Source organism: Anopheles maculipalpis, chromosome 2RL, assembly GCF_943734695.1.
Source record: "Anopheles maculipalpis chromosome 2RL, idAnoMacuDA_375_x, whole genome shotgun sequence".
Lineage (NCBI taxonomy): Eukaryota > Metazoa > Arthropoda > Insecta > Diptera > Culicidae > Anopheles > Anopheles maculipalpis.
In genome coordinates this window covers 65136558-65153073 of record NC_064871.1, presented here as the reverse complement: position 1 = coordinate 65153073, position 16516 = coordinate 65136558, and the positions used below count along the sequence as shown (strand labels likewise).

At 40.5% G+C, this 16516-nt stretch overlaps 5 protein-coding genes across 5 annotated transcripts in view; 2 read left to right on the top strand and 3 right to left on the bottom strand.

Annotated features, from left to right (window-relative positions):
• LOC126556435 (uncharacterized) overlaps positions 1-16516 on the top strand; it is a 507197-nt gene that overhangs the window by 483966 nt on the left and 6715 nt on the right. The gene's annotated exons all lie outside the window — the stretch shown is intronic.
• LOC126556178 (enoyl-[acyl-carrier-protein] reductase, mitochondrial) lies at positions 5021-6178 on the bottom strand. The gene is made up of 2 exons (XM_050211401.1): positions 5948-6178; positions 5021-5877 (listed from the first exon to the last, which is right to left on the bottom strand). The coding sequence occupies exons 1-2, from the start codon at positions 6174-6176 to the stop codon at positions 5021-5023; spliced, it is 1086 nt and encodes a 361-aa protein (XP_050067358.1). The 5' UTR covers positions 6177-6178.
• On the bottom strand, positions 7335-8416 carry LOC126556240 (probable enoyl-CoA hydratase, mitochondrial). Its single transcript, XM_050211466.1, has 2 exons — positions 8305-8416; positions 7335-8124 (listed from the first exon to the last, which is right to left on the bottom strand). Exons 1-2 carry the CDS (start codon positions 8414-8416, stop codon positions 7337-7339), a joined length of 900 nt encoding a protein of 299 aa, XP_050067423.1. The 3' UTR covers positions 7335-7336.
• LOC126556450 (death-associated protein 1) lies at positions 10224-10734 on the bottom strand. The gene is made up of 3 exons (XM_050211715.1): positions 10655-10734; positions 10485-10573; positions 10224-10414 (listed from the first exon to the last, which is right to left on the bottom strand). Exons 1-3 carry the CDS (start codon positions 10698-10700, stop codon positions 10253-10255), a joined length of 297 nt encoding a protein of 98 aa, XP_050067672.1. The 5' UTR covers positions 10701-10734; the 3' UTR covers positions 10224-10252.
• Positions 11999-13836, top strand: LOC126556022 (H/ACA ribonucleoprotein complex non-core subunit NAF1). The gene is made up of 2 exons (XM_050211180.1): positions 11999-12881; positions 12942-13836. The coding sequence occupies exons 1-2, from the start codon at positions 12010-12012 to the stop codon at positions 13834-13836; spliced, it is 1767 nt and encodes a 588-aa protein (XP_050067137.1). The 5' UTR covers positions 11999-12009.

Below are 16516 nucleotides of genomic sequence, written 5' to 3'. Positions count from 1 at the left end.
GACAGGAACGTGTTTCCAAAATGCGTGCCGAACCCAATTGGTTATGAGGTCTGGATCGCTAGTGTAAGTGTTCTGAAGGTATTAGGACTAGCATTAGTGTTCGACAGAAAGTGTGAATGAGAAAGTGAAGATAGTGAATATTATGAGAAGTGAGAAGAGAAAAAGTGAAGATGGTGAATATTGCGTATCCGAATATTTCGTTACAGAAACTGAACCGTTTCAATTATATAAAAAATGAAAAGTCTCGCCTAACCTGTTGCTGGATAAGAAAGGATTGAAAGCCATCATAAAGATGCTAAGCTTCGTGATTCATCGGTTCATCGAAGAAAGCCTACCCTACAATGTGGTCTTCGACTCAGGGAGAACATCCTACATGTCCAGCAACTCGATCGCTAATCAAGAATGATTTCGGGAGCTAGGTTTGGATCTTTAAAGTTTCGTTCGGGTGTCGCGAAGGAAAAGAACGTTCTTGTGAATCTTAAGAGTGTTTACCATGTCCCAATAATGGCTTCAGTGAAATGCATGATGATCATAGGCAAATTTCAACAAATATTTTTTCACTTTTCCCAGCGTTGAACTCTTCTTAAAGGTGCGTGGTTATTTCTTTTACTGCAATTAAAGAACAATCTTCTGCTTTGTTTCATCTATTTTAATCTATATTTTTAAAATCAGTTTTGTGAAAGTAGTTGAAGTCATAATAAAAAAAAACGGAACATGTATGATTCTACATACATGATTCTATGATTCTACAATTCTACACCTGATGGAGACGCCTGGTTGAATGATTAAGTGGGGAATAAGTTCATAGCGTTTATCGTCTTTGTTTCAATGCAATGAAATATTGTTTAAGATTACATCTCTCAATTATAGATTTTATTTTAAGATTATTCTCTAATGTATGAAATATTTTAAATTGCGTGTTTTAAATTTTAGCAATTTGGCTTATAGAATCAAAGAATTTATTCAAGGCAGATATCGATTTTAATTGCTTGTAAAGTTTATACTGCTCCGACTAAATACATTGCCAAACAGAATATTAAGGCCACTAGTTTGTTTGCAGAATACTTGGAAAAATTCAAGAGATAGGTAAAAAAGAGTATCTACAAAATAGTAAAAAATAACCGTGTATACCCGGGATAAGGCAAAGAATAAGGAGGAAATGCCTTATAAATCTGTAAAAATCTAATCAACACAAGCGGTGTTAACAATACGGCTCTGGACCGTAATAATCAATTATAAATAAATAAATACATTAATAAAATAAAATAGCAAAAAACAATGTCTATTAAGTTTTCTTTTTGTATTTTTATCCACAGTTTTACTTTTTTTACTGGTTTAAAACTAGCTTCAAATATCATAAATATAGGGCCACTAGCAAAAATCCTTTATTTTAAATGTAAAACATCAGCTTAAAATTTGGTAAAAAATAAAAGGTAGTAAACACCCTCTAGACATTATAAAAAATATTTTTTAACAATTTTTTTTAAATGTTTAGTTACCCTGGGAGTGCATTTGTATGTTTTTTATCTTGATGATCTTTTTTGATGATTATTCCAATTCTAATCTTTTGTTTTGTGTGTAGCCTTTTTTAACACGTTGACCGCCACATCACCCATTTCGTGGGTGATACGAACACTTCGCGAGGGGCTACACCACCCAATTTTTGGGTGATGATAAAAGCGCACAACGTACCGTGTACGAAAGACACTAGTATCATGCACTGCTTGCAAAAGACGGTCCAAAACGAATCGGTTCTGATAAAAAATGCGGTAGGCAAAAATTAGTTGCAACTTGATAATCATTTTCAGTTTCGATTCGATCTTGTCGAAGTCACACGTTATTCTGTTTTTGGAACAAAAATATAGTTGTTCTGCAGATTCTAGTGAGGCAGATGTCATACCGCAAAAAAAGAGTGCGTTGTAATGTTATATTGTCAGATTCCGATTCAAATTGTGCTGAAGATGACCAGTGTCATGATGTCGAAGATATTTTCCGTGAGCTAGTGCTTGAAGAAGAAAGAATTCTGCATATCATTGAGAGATCAAGCATCGAAAGTGTTGAATGGAAAGAATTTAGTGGTCAGTTATCCGACGATATTAGTCCATATGATGCTTTTTCATTGTTCGTAGACGACGATATTATCAATTTGGTTGTTCAAGAAACAAATCGTTATGCACAACAAAAGTTGAGTGCATTGGAGCTATCACCAAACGCCCGTATGCATAAGTGGAAAGAAACTAATCCACAAGAAATTAAACATTTTCTTGGATTAGTGTTGTGGATGGGGTTAGTAAATGTAAGCCCAATGGCCAATTATTGGTCCAAAAATCATTTATATAATTTCCAGCTACCTTCGAGAATAATGTCTCGCAACCGATTTGAATTATTGCTGAGCAATATTCATTTTGCTGATAATACAAATATCACTCGCGAAGATCGGCTTGGATAAATACTGCCTTTATTCAGCAAACTTCAAGATAAATATGAAAAAAATTATACACCTGGCGAGCACATAGTGATAGATGAATCGTTGATTCCTTAGCGTTAAAAACTCATCTTCAGACAGTATATACCCAGCAAAGCTCACAAATATGGCATAAAAATGTTCAAACTTTGTTCGAACGACGGTTACACATGGGGAATGAAAATATACTCAGGAAAATCAGCCGAAGGAATTCGAGAAACTGGGTTAGCGCATAATGTCTGTTTGCAACTTGCAAATAAGCTCTTCGACCAGGGGCGTACTTTATACATTAACAACTTTTACACAAGGTATGAGTTAGCAAAATCATGCCTAAACCGGCAAACTCATGTTGTTGGTACGCTGAGATATAATAAAATACCCTTTCTAAAAGTCGTCATGGACAGTAAACTTAAAAAGGGAGAAATGGTTGCCAAGGAGGATAGTAATGGCATTGTGGTGCTGAAATGGAGGGATACTAGAGATGTTAGATTGCTATCCACAAAACATGCGCCTATCATGGTGCGACATCTTTGAGAAAAGGAATAAAATGGTATCGTAAACTGGGAATACATTTGTTGCTAGGAATTTCTGTGGTTAATGCCTTAGTGGTTTACAAAACAACTACTGGCAAAGGAATGAAAATTAGAAAATGCAAGGAAATCATAGCCGAACAACTATTAGGGTTGCCTGTCAGCAATATTACCAAATCTTCTGATAAAAATCATACCATCGCCATCCGGAAGAATGATTTGGGTAAACCGATACGCCGTGCTTGTAAACGATGTTATTCCTTACGACGAAATACAATGGACTATGCAAAGGCTCACTGTAATACAAAAAAAAACTACAACATATTGTGCCCGTTGTCCGCATCAGCCACAAATGTGCGAGGATTGCTTCAAAACCCTTCACCGCAATGAATCTCAATGAATTATATTTTGAATAAAACATTGAATTGATGTTTGTAATACACCAAAAAAGAGTTTTTTTTTCATCTTCTAACACAACTTATAACGAAACGATAATGACATAAAATAAGAAGTTTCTTCCTGAACATAATAAGTTTGTCTTTCTTAGAACCATATTGCTGTAAATTTACGATGCGCTACGCACCAACACATACGCGTGAGCCGCGGGCGGTTTGAGTAACCTCACGAAAAATTTAATTCAAAATTGCTTGGCAGTCAACGTGTTAAAAAAACATGATTGAAACAAAAACATGAAAAACATGAAAAAACATGAAACAGATTTTAGGAACAGAACAGTTAGATGCATAACCATCAAACCTCTTGCTAATCTGTTTACTGTGCACGCGTGCTTCTGTTATAAAAATCAAAACGCACGAAATTCTGCATGAAAACTAAAATAATTGCATGCCTGGGTTTACTAAACATATAAAAAAAATTTTAATCTTTTTAGGCTATATTTGGAAGCGTCCTTTAATATCTGTATTTATTTACCAAATTTTAAACTGATGTTTAACATAAAAAATAATGGATTTTTGTAAGTTCTTTATGGCTCGACATGTATGGCATTCGAAGCAATTTTGAACCCAGCGAAAAAATATATAATATGAAACAAAAACATTATTTTATTTTATTTATTTATAATTAATTATGACGGTCCAGCGCCGTATTGTTCACACCGCTTGTGTTGAACAAATTCTATAAAACAAAAACATTAACAGACATAAATTTTTATTCACTACAATTTGCAGAACATTACTTTTACCGATATCAACTTTTGTAGTTATTCTAAAAAAAAAAAACGAGTAGCCTTATTGTTCTGTCACGCACTGTATCGCAATAACCAGCCATTAAGTTTGAAGAATTCTGCTGTTGTCCTATGACCTCTTTGATCCTCTAAAAGCAAATTTAAACGAAATATTCGGGGGAATGAGCTCACCCATGCATATTTTTTTATCAACTATGTAACCGTACAATTAAAACAACATAACAGTATAACATATAACAATAACTAACTGAAAGTCAAGCACGCAACATCACTGTCGTCATAGCGCAAATAGGACAAGTCCTATTCCGATCGCGGTCAGTGAAAATCCTACAGTATTTAAAGATTTCATTTAATACATGCTTTTATTGTTTTTGAAGGTGATAAAATTGATATTTTATATCTAACACTATTTAAAAGGGGGATTTTGTCAAACAACATGCTCTACCAAAAGTGTTAAAACTAAAATAAAATTTAAAAATTAAACATATATTTGAATATTTCTACATACATTTTATCTAGCACCTTGCATTTGGTAAATCCTTTTTTGAATATGTTCACTTTAATCAAATCGCAGTCAACATTTATTCGCTTGCGGATACAAACCATTGCCACACCAAGTTCATTCATGTTGTAATTTCGGCTAGTTAGATTCATACTATCTTTACCGTTTACGTTAATTACCCTTTAATTAGACCATAGAAATAAATGGATAGTAGCTTTCTACCCACATCAGCCACTCAGTTATAGTATCACGCTCTTAGTTAGATGTTTTGTGCAGTACCACACAACGCGGGATGTTTCCCAATAAAGAATTCCCAGCTCTTAAAACCGAAAAATGTACTTTTTACCAACAAAACCTTGAATGTTCAGTGCATTCGTTACCGCCGTCGTGTAGTCCTCGAACGAGATCATCTCATGAGCAGGTGCCTTCAACGCACCGCGGTCTATGAGTCCAAACAGCTCGTTAAACATTTCGCTTCGCTGTGGACTGCCGGCGTTTTCCTTCGTCCAGCGCGTCATCCAGAAACCAACGAAGCGAAGGTCTTTGAAAATGAGTGACGCCGTAGGTACGGTGACCGGCTCCCGGGACATACCACCGTAGGTTACCATCACGCCAGCCTGGTCCAACTGTCGGGACAGTTCCAACGCGTTCTTTCCTCCGACGCAGTTCAGTGCCAGCTTTGGCTTTCGAAATATGCCATCCTTGAACAGCTTCGTTGTGCGTAGCTCTTCTTCGGTAAGTATTTCTGCTGCTCCTAGGCCTTTCAGGTAATCTTTCAGCTGCCCGAATTCGGGCCGATCGCGCACGATCCCAACACATTCAACGTTCCACGCCCTGCAGAGCTGAATAATGGCTTGACCACAGGCTGAGTTCGCCCCATTCTGTATAACGGTGTCTCCCGGTTTCAGTGCGACAAAATCTTTCAGCATCCGGTAACCGGTGCAAGGATTTACGGTAATGGTTGCTGCTTCAGCCACTCCGATACTTGCCGGAACTTTCATCAACTGATTAGCGGCGTAAATTGCATGGGACCGCCAAGTCCCGAGACCGGTCGCGAACGGTACAACCCGATCACCAACTTTTAAGCTGCTGCTGGTGTTTCCTCCGATGGACACAACCTCTCCAACGCACTCGTTTCCACCGACGGCGGGAAAGTTGGGTTTGACTGGATACTTCCCTACCGATGAATGGAACTGCTATCATTCAGCACCCTTCTAGTTCCGTACCAATTACTCAAGTAAACTTACCCTGAATGGTGTTGATGTCTGCTGGATTGATCGGTGCTCCAAGCGTCTTTATCAGGATTTCGCCTTGCTTGGGATCAGGCACCGGTTCCTCCTGCAGTTGTAGCACTTTTGCCGGTTCACCAAACTCCCCGTAGCGCAAAACCTTCGCCATTACGCTCATGTTTCGTGCAACCAAATACGAATGTGCTCCTTTTGTAGCTAAACTAAGCTGCTTCATCATCTGTGCCATCTTCTACCAGCTCCTTATTACTCTATGTGAAGGTATATTCAGACCTGCGTTGAAATAATTCTGTATTGACGACAGTGTTGTTTTCCTTACGACAAAGGGGCTGTCAGAAAACTGCCAGCATGGTGGTGACATAACGAAAGTACCCAAAGACAATTTTCCCAACAGACAATTTGATGGTGTACGAGGCTCCACACCCTCCAGCTTCACACCCTTTGACAATAATAACATCACACTGTGTATCCTTGGCGGTATGTGATTTGTCTAAGGGAAGAGGATGTAGGTAATGGAAGACACCGTTGCTGGTTTTCAAACGGCAGGACCGGGCTTCCAATCCCATCCGGACCGTCCCTCCGTGGCGTAGACTGACTTTTTTAGCTTCGTTTTGCAATAAGAAATTTATTTACTTACATTTAATAACGAAAATTTAGCAATACGGCCTAGCCGTCCCTTATGAATAAAAAAAAAAGAAAATTTCGATGGGTTATCAAATTTGATAGCTCAGTTTTCAATCAGCTGCGGAAAATAAACCGACCTCGATGGGCGAAAGAAGACCCCAGATAATCAAGTTTGCGCTTCGTGTATGTTTCCTATAAATGTTTGTTGGGTTATACCGAAATGACTCGGACAACCGCTTTAATTGTTTGTTGAGTAGCAACACATTCGCAACTCACAGCACCAACAGCTGATTCGAATCGTACCGTGGTGGTTCTGGACGAGATAACACGTTTCGGAAGCTAAACATTGAAATTGTAAAACCGGCCGTCAATGAAAGAAATTCCTTTTTTTTTAATTAAAGATAGCACAAAATCGTAGAAATGTCCTTCGATAAACGATTATGCATAACACCGTATCGAAAATCGAATGAAGATTACGTAGTCCATGGAAACTGGCATGGCTTGCCAAGAGAGAACGAGATAAGCAAAACAAACACAACCAAACAAACGGTGTTACTATGCGAATTTTATTCGGTTTGTTGTTATCTGTCGTAATGTTTCACTTTACGAAAACCTGTGTATACAAAAATAAGCTACGTCTAAAAGCGGGATTAGTTCCAGCTTCGTTCATAGTAAATGCAACTGGTGTTATTAATGGGTCGGGTGTCGAGAACCCAACCTGGAAGTTTGTGGGAATCCTTTCCCCCTGGCCCCCTGTAATGCGTCTTATTCGTTGGAAAACTTCGGTGCACGCTTCTCAACGAATGCCGTCATGCCCTCCAGCCGATCCTTCGTCGAGAACGTGGCGTGGAAATGGCGACGCTCGAAACGCAAACCCTCGTTCAACGACACTTCGTAAGCTGAGTTTACCGCTTCCTTGCACAGGCGTACGATCAGCGGCGAGAAGGTGGAAATTTTCTCACCCAACTTTACCGCCTCCTGCACCAGCTTGTCGGCCGGGAACACCTTGCTAACCAGCCCAGCACGCTCAGCTTCCTCGGCCGTAATCATGTTCCCGGTAAGGCACATTTCCATCGCCTTTGATTTGCCCATCACACGGGTAGTACGCTGGGTACCGCCGGCACCAGGGATCGTTCCGAGTGCGATTTCCGGCTGCCCAAAACGGGCCTTATCACCGGCATAGATGATATCGCACATCATGGCCAACTCACAGCCACCACCAAGCGCGTACCCGTTCACGGCGGCAATGATGGGCTTCTGAGCCTTAGCCACCCGGGTCCAGTTAGCAAGGAAGTCAGTGTTGATGCACTTGGCGTACGTATTCGGCTGCATCTCCTTAATATCGGCACCGGCGGCAAATGCTTTCTCGCTGCCAGTAATAACGATCGCTCCGATCGTATCATCCGCCTCGTACCGATCCAATGCATCGCTAATTTCTGCCACCAATCCGTTGCACAAGGCGTTCAGCGCTTTCGGACGATTTAGCGTAATCAGCGCTACATTCTTCTTCTCACCCGTTAGTTCGGCTTTGATGAATTCGTACGACTTAGGAGCTGTTTGGATGTTGTTGTTGAGATTGGGAAACGGTACATTTGTTAAACGAATTTGACCTTGAATTACATAACGACGCAGGGCATCCCCCAACGTGTTGCTGTGTTATGTGTTACTTGCAGAACGGAGGTATGGTCCGTATGCGTGAGGAGGAGGAAGAAGTAAAATTGGGAGTTACTTACCACTGCTGTAGAACCGGAGCAGGTTGGCCTGTTGCTGCTGCTGGTTGACAGCCACATTGCGTACCAGCTGACCGGTAACGCGCGATGCAAGCATACGTCCAATGTTGGCCATTTTTCACGATAAAGGGAGAATTCACTAAAATTCAACACTCCAGATATACAGGCGAGTAGCGCAGCAATTGGCAACCGCTCCGACAGCTTACAAATACAGTATGATAATGGCCGGTACACGCATGCTAAGCGTTGATGGTGTCGCACCAATACACAAGTAGCCCATGATAGCCGGTTTGGAGCACAGTGGTTAGTTGCCAACTGTCAACCTTTTTTTGTACTAATTTACAAGGGAATGTATTTTCTCTGATCATTTTGGTATCAACATAAAATAACAAATTCTCGTATTTTTTCGCTACAGCAAATTTTCGCAGCTCTGTTACGAAATACATTACTTTCAACCGATCGTCGTACTGTCTTGAACTATAAGGTGCTACAGGCACTCGTTAAGCTTTTCAACTGGCACTCTCGCCCTGCCTCATCAGCAGCTTTTCAAGCACTGGCTTCTCAATCTGCATTATTGTTGGAAGATTTGGGATTCGGAAGATTCGAATCGGATTGGATCGTTATTGAAGGATTCAATTGGATGCCGATTCCATTATGACTCGATTTGGATTCTATAGACACTCTCCAAGTAGGATACTTTATCTTCCATGTCGTTAAAACCTCATTCGTCTATAGTGAGAAGATTCGATCCAACTAGGAATCCATAGGGATTAAAGTGAAATTCCATAAGGATTCGATGGGGATTCTGCAGGGATTCGATTGCGACTATCAAACGATGGGATAGAAATAATCACATTGGTTTTTATTGGGTTATTTTAATTCGGGTATCTTCGAACTATCTTCTCTTGTTTTGGGTATCTTCTCTTGCTGTATTTTTTCATCGCGGATGATAGGCCGTTGAAAGCTTTTTTCGTCATGTCCGTTGACCGTCAATTACGTCTTATCGAAGTATTGAAATGATAATTTACAGAAGAGATTTCTACGAAACATGACTGCCGAAGAGAGACGGATGAAAAGAAAAAACAAGAATTCGAATCCTTGTAAGGATTGCGAATCGAATCTCCAATGGAATTTGCTTTTCCCAACACTTATCTGCAGTCGACAAAATAGAGAATCAGAAATTGTACACAATTTATAGCTTTATTGATAGCTGGAACATCGATGCTGCACCTTTTAACACACACCCGTGTGCGAATGTTAAACAAAATTCAACAATCCTCCCGTTCGCAACAAGCGATGATGATTAGTAATCAAACAAAGTTCTATAAACTGTTGACTTGCTGATTGCCGCAAACACACTCCCCGCAACGTTCCAGCTTAACTATTATAACCGTTAGTTTTCTCTCTAACGACTACGCTCTTCTAATCGCAGTACATTGTGAATGTTGTTAGTTTGTTTTCTTTAGTGCATTATTACACGATTGTATTTCTTAATTAACAAACCAATGGACAAGGATGCAACCCTTCGCCACACTAGAAAAAAAACCTTTTCCCCCAGGAAACCAAAAAGAATATAGAAAATTTAATTTTGCGGGCTAAACAACGCTGCCATGAAACAAAAAAGGAACTATGTGTTAAACTAGTGAGAACAAAAAATTATTTAAAAAGAAAACCATCCTTTCCCTGACAATTGATTATCGATAAGGCCATCTTGTTTTTTATCAACTTGGCATATAAAATTTTCAAAGTAAGGCTAGGGAAATCGAACTTTCCATCTGGCCATATGTGTTAGCATTGCCCAACCGCAATACACTTGTTAAAGCATGTTTCATAGGAGCCACACACAAACAACACCTAACCTCCGTTCTTTATCATCCGTTTTCTTCTTCACTGTAACCTCTTCTTCTCCACACGCACCAATTGATATGGCATGATCGTGCATTATCATCATTCACTTTCGAGGCTGTTGGATATGGTTCACCGGCTTGTTGTGCACCGGTGCCGGAGGTTTCTGGGCGTGGGCCACCTGCGATGCTTCGACGGAATGGTCGGAATGTTTGGCATTTGTTGCCGACTGGGCCACCTCGCCGGTGTTCACGTTCGGTGATGGATTCTGGAATGGACACCAAATCGGAATGAAATCAATGCAAGGGGAAGTAGATTTGCACAACAACAGCACCTACCGAAAGCCCAATGACCTCGACCGGATCCTTGGCCGGTCGTTCGCTGTTGGGGGTTTTATGCTGCACGATGCGCATACCACCTGCCTTCACTGGAATTTAGAAATACAAAAAATCGTTGTTAAAAATCTTACTTTTGCTTCTTTCGTTTCGCTAAACACGATTATTCGCACCTGCTGGAGGATGTCCAGCAACCAATCCTTTGTCTTCATCAGCCATCGTAGTTTGCTACGTGGTGTCTTCTAAGCGTTCGGTTTCAGATCGTGCTGTTACGTTTCTAAATGCAGCGATGGCCAATACTACAAGCGCAGCTTATCTCTTATCTTGTGTGGCCCGAAAATAAGCGAACCTCGATTGCACAAATACGCCAACACTAAACACACGATTTCTCACGTACAGCTCACACGGACTTGAGGTGCTAATGGCGCTGATACGACTTTGACAACTCTCTGTATGATGCGTTCCACGAATGCAAGAAACAGAAGCACGAAGTGGGAATCAAAATAAATAACACGATCTGCGTAGGGTGGAAAATGAAGAAGGACAACCGAAAACGGAGACGTAAATACCTCTTTCAACTCGAAGTGAATCGATGGAAATGGGTGAAAATTATTAAGTTTAAATGTGTCGCGCCGGTTTCTTCAAAATTAATTACAACTAAACTTACTTTACGCCCGAGTAGGTTAATTTTAACAAGACAGAAGTAAATTTGCTCTGTAATTACGCATTTAAAATTCCGATACCAAATCAACGAACGATTGTAAACGGCTCGTAAAAACTTCATTTCCCAGACAACAGTTTTGAAAAGGCCTTTTTTACACAGCATGAAGTTACAGGTGGAACTTCAACTGACAGTTTTTTGTTACATTTTTAACGCCGCTAAAATAATAATTGTCACTTTTCTCTCAAAGGTAAACTCGCTTTTGCATCCTCAGCCACTCTTCCGACCAAACTTTTGGGTGTCAGGCTGGTGTCATTGCTCGGTGGCATGCCACTAGTTGCATGGGAAATGTATGGGATTTGACAGCTGAGGTTGAACGTCAATTGTCAAATCTCTTCTTCTTTTTCTTGCTGTCAAATCTCATACATTTCCCTTGTAACAAGTGACTTGCCACCGAGCAATGACACCAGCCTCAATTGCTATTTTGTTTCCACAAGTGATGGAAAACCGAAATATACCAAATCGTACGACTTATTGGAGACTCCAGTCATATTGTCACCTATTAGGCCCGTTAACCTCCTTCCAGTTTGTTTGCTTGAATATTTTCTACAAATTGTGGAATCGTCCGACATGAAATACTGCATTCAAATATCCGAAATATCGGAAAATGGCAAATGGTTGTCGGAAGGCAATGCGTTCCGTAATTGTTACTTGGACTGATTCTATCATCATGTCACCCAGATTGTAAACAAACAAAAGTGAACTGCTCGCACGTGCTTTCTGTTTGCCGCTAAACGGTGTACCGAAAAACGGCATTTAACCGATATCAACGATCTACACGCAGCGATCATTGTAAAGCAAAACAAAATGGAGGAATTAGCTAAATCGGATGAAACAAAAAATGGCGATCAAGTGCAGGTCAAAGAAACGAAAGCAGAAGTGAGTGAAGTTAGCAGCCAATCTTCCTCCACCATTGCTACAGAAGATGGCGGGAAAGTAAATCTGGATGAGAATAAACAAATGGAGGCGAAACCCATTGAACTAACGCCATCTGCAGCGGATACCAATTTTCCAGTGGATGAGCTTTCTAAAAGCAGCACTGATGGAGAAAAATTGAACGAAAAGACAGAGGTGGAATGTGTAAAGGAAGCATCAATTACTACAGTCAAAGAAAACGCTTCGGAGTGCACTTTAAAAACTGACGACAAAGAACCTTCTTCGGAAATTGAAGGAGATGAACAGTGCGTAAGAGAATCCAAAGAAACATCATTGGACCAAGCGGTAGAAGAATCTAAAGAAACTGTGTGCGAAATCAGTTCTACGGTTGTTGAAGCAAGTGCACAGGAAGAACCAACTCCCACTATGGATCTTGCGACTGAACCTGCTACAAATCAGGCAATGGAAATCGAGGAACCGGTAGAAACGGAGCAGGTTCCAGTGGCTATTGTTTCTATTCAAGAACAAATCGCTACCGAACAAAAGCTCGAAACAGAGGCAGTTCAAAAGATCAGCAATAGCTCGTTGTCAATGTTGTGTCAATATTCCGGTAGTTCCGAGTCGGAAGCGGAAGACACTGACGCATCCAATGTCGCGGAGAACGCAAAGGTCGTTAGTGCGTCATCTTCTTCCTCAGACGATAGTGATGTTGAGGTTGTTAAAGACAGCACCATGGCTGCCGGAGGATATCGTGTGCGGGATGATCCAATACTGGTAAGCGATGCTGAAACGATGGACACAAAGTAAGTACTTAAATAAGTGACACATTGTACGAAGCTAACGATCGTGTTTACTTTCCTTAGCGCTGCTTCTTCGGAGGATGAAAATGACGATCCCGTCAAGGGTCCGATTCGTACTGCGGGTGAAATATTGCCCCACGAGCTGCCACCTATCGAAGAGCTGACCATTACCGTCCCGGAGACGGAATGTAAACCGATTGGCCACATCGATTCGATCGTGGCACAGATTGTACTGGTGCAGTCGGTTGCCGGTGCTGAGTTACTTAATTTAGACACCGTCCTATTTCTCGAGCGTGGAAAACGTGCATTGGGCAAAATATTTGACGTGATCGGACAGGTAAATCAGCCCATCTACTGCGTGCTGTTTAACTCGAATCAGGAAATATTGACCAAAAACATAACCACCGGGATGGAGGTGTTTTGCGCACCCCGAACAGAGTACACATCGTTCATTATTCTGTCGGAGCTGATGCGCACGAAAGGTTCCGATGCAAGTTGGATGCACGATAATGAAATTCCCGCCTATCTGGCCGAACACTCGGACGATGAGGAGGAAAGGATGGCGAAAAGAAATCGTAAGAAGGGTGCTGCTAATCGGCAGCACCCACAAACGGATGGCGAATGTAGCGAGATGGGTGATGAGCCACAACAGCACCAACACTTTAATCCTCGCCATCCGAGTCCGTCAACATCTAGAGGTCCATATTCACGGCCACCGCCTCAGGGCGGCGGCAGACAGTTTAATCCACGCTATCCATCTGGTACCAGCTGGCATCACAATTACAATCCACGCTTTAATCAACCGCATCAGCCCTATCGGCCACGCTTTGCTCCACGCAATCAGCAACAGTTCCAGCAGATACCGCATATGCAACCGCCACCGCAAGGAGGGCTGTATCTGAGGAACCCTTTCGCAACCCAGGGTCCGCCGAGGCCACCACCATCCGGTTCGAATTGAAGCGTCGCAAAGCAAGGTGTTGGAAAACGATTTTTAAAATGGTAAAAGGATTGGATTGGTAGAAGAAGAAGTTGTTTATATTTTTAAAGCTTAATTTACGATCTGTGAACTAAGAGGAACTGTTTTACATAGAAATAATGATTGAAATATAATTGAGGATTATACTTCTTTACATGGATCTTGTTTTTAATCCATTTCTAGTTTTATTACTAACAATTAAGATTCACTCTTTTGTGCACTGTTCCAGGCGTGATGTATTTTTATTACAAAAAAGCCTATACCTCCAATAATCTGTATTTTTTCAAATCAATTAGGGTTTATTTACTTAATGGATGCGTTATAGAAACCATTCTGGAAGTTTGCTCTTCCAGGGACATTAACAAAGGTTAATGCACCAAGGAACTCAATACATGTTAAGAATTCACATATGTATGTATATTTTTGAAATGATTATAAGTTTAAATTATTTGAACTTATCAATTTTATTTAATTTAAATATCGTGAAAGAAGGAGAAGAGATTCGTAGCTGTAGATAGATGTAGTTTTTTTTCAACATTTAACTTCGCTCCCGTGTTTGAAAGGTGAGCTTGAAACATAAACAAGAATAACGATACAATTAATGTTTGTTCAAATTTCCATCCCAATCCGCAACGCAACGTAGGCTTGCGAACACTCATCAAAACTCAACGGGCGGAGATGCTGTCCCGTTCGGTAGGGGAAAAACCTGTTCCATCAAATTTATTCATATCACCATTTATTATCATCGTGAAACGGGGCACACGTGTTTATCTCCAAACCCGGAATAAATGTGGGCACGTCGATGCGCCATCGATAGGTAAATAAATTGTCATTTAATTTATTCATGAGCCACGGTGTCGGCGACATCAAGCGATGCACCTACCTTTTGGTCAGGATCAAGGCCACCTGCATACAGGGGGGGGTTTGCTTAGCGTTGGTGCGTCCCCATGCTTACAATATGGGAAGTTAGAAATTTTAAAAAAATATTTATGCTGGTCACACATGCATTGATTTGGATGGAGGCTGGTACATGGTGACTGCCCGGTCAGTTGGGAAGATAGATGTGCCGTGCCTTGGTTGCTGATAATTTCTCACATGACTGTGCTATAATGGATTGGTTTTCTAACATGACGGATAACATTTTCCGGAGTCTGTTGACTGATGGTTACCAGGTGGAGTGGTTTTTTTAGTTGAACGCAGAATCACTTCTAACGTCACAGCATTATTATATTTAATCTTATTTCAAATTGAAAGCATCGACAAGATCGCTGAAGAGATTGTCACAAATGGAGATAACTATTTCACAACATTGGGCGATAAGGTAATAGGAAATAAGATCTGTCTTTCAGCAAACGTATCATTCCAGGCTGACGACGGCGCTAGACCGTGAACGGTATCAAGGATTATTGTAGTATACTAAGACCGCGAAGGAAGGTTGCAGCTTGTGATAAGTAGGTATGTACCGTTATACTTTTTATTTATAATTTGCTGTACTATTCACGTTTCTTGTAATGAATAGTAAATTTTAACAAAAGTTCAACTAGCTAAGGTTTATAAAGATCACTCTCTGATATTCTGTTTGAAATGAGTCATCGAGTCAATTATCTCATAACGAGTACCTCTTAAATGATTTTTTCGCATCAAGTGCAAATAAAAATTCAGCATTTAAGAGCATTTAAAGCAGGAACGCTTTGGTTTGTTGCTCGCAGTTAAGTACTTTATGGTTGAATTCGGCACGATCATATTCTGAAAACTGATAAACACGTGGGATATTGGACAGTTTTTAACTAATCAGTAAATCAATCAACCACAGTTGGCATTAGAAGATCACTCAAGAGGCCTGATCGTCCAAAAGATCTTAACATTTTGTCTACGGACAAATGTCTACCACGGCGATCTACAAAAGTTGACCAGATCTACATTCACAGATCAGATGTTTGCAGGTTGGTAACTATTTTTTAACCTTGTTTTGTGATGGAATTATTTCGACGCCGAACGAAATATTTCCCCTTTCATGTAATTTATATCGAAAGCAAGCCCCGTAGTGAGGACAGACTATCCAACCACGAGGTATAAACAAGTCTAGTAAGCCATTAGCTAGCTGGGATGACCTATTAGATCAGTACAACAGGGTTTTCGTATAACGACGGTAACACTTGACCGGATTCAATTCGTTATAATAACGAATGACTGTTCTGGTATGTTAATGTTGTCCTACCCACAACATAAAGTCACTAACCATGAGTTAAAATGCGCCCCAAGATCGATAACGTTTGTAAAGAGGTTCATTCTCTAATTTGAATTCCAGAGTTCTAACTAAACTCGGAAACATTTTGAGCTCTCGACAGAAACCGAAACTGTCCATGCGCCTCTCGTTTCAAGGGTTGTTGTTCCCTGCATTTACAGCTTCGTGCTTTCGTTTGTTTTCTGAGCCGATAAGCGCGTGAAACGTGTGGTACACACCAACAGCACCATGTAAATTCCATCCATGCTAGAGATTCATGTTAAAATTTTATCACGTCAAGGAAATTCATTTTGAAAAGCGATAGAGTCTTCATTGAATAGTAAGTTAATTTTTTGAAATTAGAAATAAAAAAAAACTAACCAAATTAACCGTTTTTTAAATGCGCTAATCCCAGCCCAATATGTGCGTTTTCCAACC